Genomic DNA, 6,000 nt, shown 5'->3' with positions numbered 1-6,000 from the left:
TATATATATATATATATATATATATATATATATATATATTCTTTTATGTATGTATATTCTACTCTTGCGTGGTGTTGTTCTGTAGTGTGACGGCCAGGCGGGTCATTACATTTTTATGGTATTAAAGCAGTTCGAGTCTAGTGGACATTTTGTGGGGTGGTCCCTTTAGGCTTTTGTTGTGTTGAACTTTGTGTTGTGTTGAATTTTGTGCTAATTTGTGTTGAGTAGTTGAGATGTAGTGTTGAATGAGTTGTTCATTTTCTAGAAGATGCTTATAGCAAATGAGCAGATAGCCCATGTCATGGAGATGATGGTTATGGCTATGCAATAGCAGAATTCCTACTTTGCTAGGATGGATGCTGAGAGAGCTACAACAGGTGCAGCAAGACCAGTTGGGTCACAGGAGAGTCAAGACTTGGTCGAGTTCCATAAGTTCTATCCTCCACAATTCATGGGCGATGCAAACCCAGAGGTGGCTGACCACTAGATCTATGAGTTGGAGAAGATTTTTATAGTGTTGTGATGTTCTTAGGAGAGAAAGTTCGCTTATGCCATTTATATGCTGGTTGGGGAAGCTGAATATTGGTAGAGGGGCACTAGTAAGATGTTGTAGGCCAGAGGAGTGGTTGTTGATTGGGAATGCTTCAAGAGGGTGTTTCTCGAGAAGTATTTCCCTGAGAGTGTGAGACATGCCAAGGAGGCAAAGTTTATGAGGTTATACCAGGGGAGCTTATCAATTTCTGAGTATGCGATGAGGTTCAAGCATTTGGCTCGTTTTTATTCACAGGCTATCTCTGAAGCCTGGAAGTGCATAAAGTTTGTTGAAGGTTTGAAGCATGAGTTGAAGAGGGTGGTGGTGCCTATGGCCATCAATGAGTTTCGGCCTTAGTTGAGAAGGCGAAAGTTATTGAGCGGTTGGAAGGTGGCAACCGAGTGGCGAAGATTGTTGAGGGACCAGTTGGGTCCAAGAGGAGTGGAGGTTAGAGGAAGCCTTATGATAGGCCCCAATCACAGCAAGGGGGTCCTTTCACAAGGAAACCTACTAACACAGCTAGGAGTGGGGGTCAGAGTGAAGCTGCTACTCTCATATGTTACAGATGTGGTGGAACTCACTTCATTCGTGATTGCCCTTACACCGAGGGCAAGTGTTTTAGGTGTGGCTAGATGGGTCATGTGTCGACTAGTTGTCCTACAGGTGCCAGACAAACCAGGAGTGCCCCGAGGGGTGATAGATCTACTGTAGCTGGGAGGGTGTTTTCCTTGATCGAAGCCGAAGCTTCCACTTCATCTGATCTAGTGAAGGGGAAGGGAAAAGCTACTGGTAAGGATGTGATGATATTATTTGACTCGGGGCCTCCCATTCATTTATTTCATATGCATGTGCTGAAAAGTTAGGTTTTTCTGTATGTAATTTGGGGTTGAGATTGCTTGTGTCTACGCCTGCTTCTATTTCTGTTATTGCCTCTAAGATATGTGTTGGTTGTCCCTTAGAGATGTGTGTTGGTTGTCCCTTGGAGATGTGTGATAGGAAGTATAAGGTGAACTTGATCTATTTGCCTTTAGTGGATATTGACATAATCTTAGGGGTGGATTGGTTATCTTCCAATCATATTCTTATAGATTGTGCCAATAGAGAGTTTATTTTTCCTCAAGGGGATGATGAATTGTTGATTTCAGTCAGCCAAGTTGAAGTGATGTTGAGAGATGGAGTAGAGTGTTGTATTCTGCTTACTACTATGAGTGTAGAGACTGAGAAAATTATTGCTAAAATTGAAGTTGTAAGGGAATTTTTTCAGAGGTGTTTCCAGATGAGGTGCCTGGGTTACCTCCTATTAGGGAGATTGAGTTTAGCATTGATTTGATTCCTAATGGAGGACCAGTATCGGTTGCTCCCTAGAGGATGGCTCCAGTAGAGTTGGTTGAATTGAAGCGGTAGTTAGAGGAGTTGTTAGAAAAGTAATTGGTAAGGCCGAGTGTATCTCTATGGGGTGTTCCCGTGTTATTGGCGAAGAAGAATGATGGAGGTAGTCGACTGTGTGTTGATTACCAATAGTTGAACAAATTGACCATTAAGCACAAATATCCACTTTCCCGGATAGATGACTTAATGGATCAATTGAAAGGAGCATCGGTATTTTAGAAGATTGACTTAAAGTTAGGATATCACTAGATCAGGGTGAAGGAGGTTGACATACCTAAGATTGCTTTCAGGACTAGGTATCATCACTATGAGTACGTTGTGATGACGTTTGGGGTGACCAATGCCTCGACAGTGTTCATGGGTTTCATGAACAGAATCTTCCGGCCTTTCTTGGATAAATTTGTGGTGGTGTTTATTGATGACATCCTTCTTTTCAAGAACCCCGGAGGAACATGGATAGCACTTGAGGTTGGTATCAGAATTTTTGAAAGAGAAACAGTTGTATGCCAAGTTGTCGAAGTGTGAGTTTTGGTTGGAGGAGGTGAAGTTCTTGGGCCATGTTATTTCAATAGAGGGGATTGTAGTTGATCTGGCTAAGGTGGAGTCAGTGTTGTAGTGGGAGCACCCAAGAACTGTCACGGACATTCGGAGCTTTGTGAGTTTAGCGAGTTACTATAGGAGGTTCATTGAGGGATTGTCCAAAATAGTAATGCCTCTAATCCAGTTCACTAGAAAGGATCAGCCTTTCATTTGGATAGATGCATGTGAGTAGAGTTTTGAAAAATTAAAGAAGAGGTTGACTACTTCTCTTGTGTTGGTGTTGCCTGATTCCAGTGAGCCTTTTGAGGTGTATTATGATGTTTCTCACCAGGGGTTGGGGTGTGTGTTGATGCAAAACAAGAGGGTAGTGGCATATATTTCAAGGCAATTGAATAACCATGAGAGGAATTATCCTACTCATGACTTGGAGTTGGTAGTTGTTGTTTTTGCCCTGAAGATATGAAGGCACTATCTTTATGGCGCTAGGTTTAGCGTCTTTAATGATCACAATAGCTTGAATTATCTATTTGATCAAAAGGAGCTAAATATGAGGCAGAGGAGGTGGATGGAATTTCTGAAAGATTATGACTTTCAGTAAATGTATCACCCAGGGAAGGCCAATGTAGTGGCAGATGCTCTTAGTAGGAAATCCATCCACATGTCTAGTTTGATGGTGAAAGAGTTGGAGTTGGTTGAGAAATTCAGAGATTTGAAACTTTATGTAGAGTTAGCTCAAGACCACATTAGTTGCGGAATGACTACCATAGCTAATGAGTTCTTGAAGCAAGTTGGGTTGAAGCAGTTGCAAGATCCTGAGTTGGTGAAAATTTTTGGGTTGCCTAGGTTAGCTAGGAATAGTGATGTTATTTGGGTTATTGTTGACAGATTGACCAAGTGTGCACATTTCTTGCCTGTCAATATCAAGTGGTACTTAGAGAAGTTGACTCAATTGTATGTGAAGGAAATAGTACGGTTGCACGGGGTGCCTTCCAATATTATTTCATATAGGGATCCGAGGTTCACTTCTAGATTTTTGGTAGAGTCTACACCAAGCCTTAGGTACGAGGTTGAGATTGAGTTCTGCTTATCATCCACATCAGATGGTCAGTCAGAGAGGACGATTCAGTCCTTGAAGGATTTGCTGAGGGCTTGTGTGCTAGACCGACCACTTGGGGAGTTGGGAAGAAGTCTTACTACTGGTGGAGTTCACGTACAATAATAGCTTTCATGCTAGTATTGGGATTTGAAGCATTGTATGGTAGGAAATGTAGGACTCCTCTATGTTGGTATCAAAGATGGTGAGTCGGTAGTCGCGGGGCTAGAGTTAGTTTTACAAACTATTAAGGAGGTGAAGTTGATTCAGGAGAGGATGAAGACTGCCCAGAGTAGGCAGAAATCATATGCTAATAAAAAGGTGAAAGCCTTTGGAGGTTGCTGAGGGGGAACATGTGTTTTTGAAGGTGACGCCAACCTCTGGTGCGGGAAGGGCGATGAAGGCTAAGAAGTTGACCACTAGATTCATTGGTCCTTATCAGGTCATCCATCGTGTAGGTCCGGTCGCATATCAGTTGGCTTTGCCACCGTTTCTTTCCAACCTACACAATGTGCTTCATGTTTCCCAGTTGAGGAAGTATGTCCATGACCTGAGTCATGTAGTTGAGTTGGATGAGATTCAATTCAAGGAGAACTTGACTTATGAGAAGAGACTAGTATCTGTAACGCCATGGAAATATCGAGCTATTTTGTAGATATACATTATGTATATACATATATATATATATATATATATGTGTGTGTGTGTGTGTGTGTGTGTATATATATGTGTATGTTGTTTATATGGATTTGGATTGGATTTGGAGGTGTGGATTTGAAATGTACTTATCTTTGCGCATGTTGTATAATTATGTTGTTTTGATTAGTTGTTTGGACATGGTAGTGATTTTGTAGTATGGAATGAGATATCGTTGTTTTGATGTGTTTTTATAGGCATGTGTATCATGAATGTGGTGAATGATGCATTGTACACCATTATACTGAATCGGTACTAAGAGGGAAGAAGACTGATCACCTTCCTTCTCATCTTAGTTAAGTGAAGTATTATGGCATACAACTCATTATTCCAAGTATATGTATCTAAAGATGATGTTTGTTTGTGTGTTGATATATGTTGCATTTCATATGATGGTGAGTTGTGAGTATTGTAATAGAAAGGAATAGGATTGGTAGGAGATTGAAAGATAGGGACCTAAGATACATCTGGTCTTTCTGAGTGAATTTGAGGTTGTTTTAGAGCTTAGGAAGTTGAAATACTGCAAGGAATAGGATATTTGAGGTGAATAGGTGCTAAGGGTCAAATTTGGAAATTTTGGAAAATGGCTAAATATAGGGACTTAGGACCGGAGGGTCTCATTTGTCAGACAATGATAGTTTCTAGAGAGAGGAAGTAGAGAGAGAGGCTCTGGTCCGGAGGGAAACTGAGGGCACATTTAGGAAGCTTATCAAGCCAGGATCAATCTTCACAACTAGAGTTTCAAGAGATTTAACCTCTAAAGCCTTGAAAGGGGGGATTAAAGTTTGAGTTGGGATTTGAGGGTTTTGTCCAAATCTTGCATTTTTGAAGTTTCTAAGGTAAGGGTAGTACTTATAAGACTTAATCTAGTATGTATGTGTTTTAAATATCACATTGATTCCATGATTTATGCATGATTAAGGCTGGATTGAGTGGAAAGGGTTTTGGTTGGGTTTCTCAATAATTTCCATAGATTAATGGTTAAGACTGAATTTTATCACTTAGTATGTTGATTTTGGATAGTGATTATGCTTTATAGTGATTCGAACTCATGTAATTTGGATTGGGTTCATGTTGGGAAGGAATTTTCGAGGTTTTCAGGGGTTTCTGGTTGTACATGCACTGGGCACAGTTTTTGGCGCCGGGCGTGCATTCATCAGGGACCACCATTGTCAAATCACGCCAAGCATGAGGCTAGTTGAGCCAAGCGCGATTTGATGTGGGAAGTCTCTAGATGGACCATGCAGGGCGTGAAGGGAACCACGTCAGGCGTGCTAGCAGACGTGAGGCCTTGTGTTTTGGTTGCTGATATGGCACTGGGCGTGATCTGAGCACGCTGGTCATGGAGACTCATTAAGAGTCTCTGTTTGGAATTGCATTGGGCATAGGATAAATACGCTAGGCGTGGAGACTCACTGGCAATCTCTGTCTGGAATTGCGTCGGGCGTAGGGTAAATGCACTGGGTGCTGAGACCTCTGTAGGTCTCTGTTTGAGTTTTGCACCGGGCATGATTTGAATGCGCCAGGCGTGTGGTCTATTTGAGGAAAACCTTTTTTTAATTGAGTTTTTATGAAACTTTTAAATGTTGAGTTGTGTCTTCTTTGATGTTTTATACTTGGTATGGAATGTGGCATGGTTATGGAACAGATTGCATGTAATTATGGAATGTGCTTATGTGTGTTTGGTTTGGAAAGCTAATAGGACTTAAAGGAGTAAGGTTATGGTATGGATTGGGAGATCTCTTGGGGA

The 6,000-nt window shown here is 41.4% G+C and overlaps 1 protein-coding gene across 1 annotated transcript; it reads left to right on the top strand.

Moving 5' to 3' along the window:
• The first annotated feature begins 1,164 nt into the window (after positions 1-1,164).
• On the top strand, positions 1,165-4,209 carry LOC145957355 (uncharacterized). Its single transcript, XM_083073595.1, has 8 exons — positions 1,165-1,321; positions 1,797-1,879; positions 2,171-2,389; positions 2,538-2,685; positions 3,073-3,412; positions 3,562-3,671; positions 3,724-3,875; positions 3,922-4,209. Exons 1-8 carry the CDS (start codon positions 1,165-1,167, stop codon positions 4,207-4,209), a joined length of 1,497 nt encoding a protein of 498 aa, XP_082929721.1.
• Positions 4,210-6,000: the final 1,791 nt, after the last annotated feature.

This window comes from Cajanus cajan, chromosome 4 (genome assembly GCF_000230855.2).
Source record: "Cajanus cajan strain Asha chromosome 4, NIPB_CcT2T_4, whole genome shotgun sequence".
Taxonomy (NCBI): Eukaryota; Viridiplantae; Streptophyta; class Magnoliopsida; order Fabales; family Fabaceae; genus Cajanus; species Cajanus cajan.
This window is presented reverse-complemented; position numbering and strand designations above follow the sequence as displayed.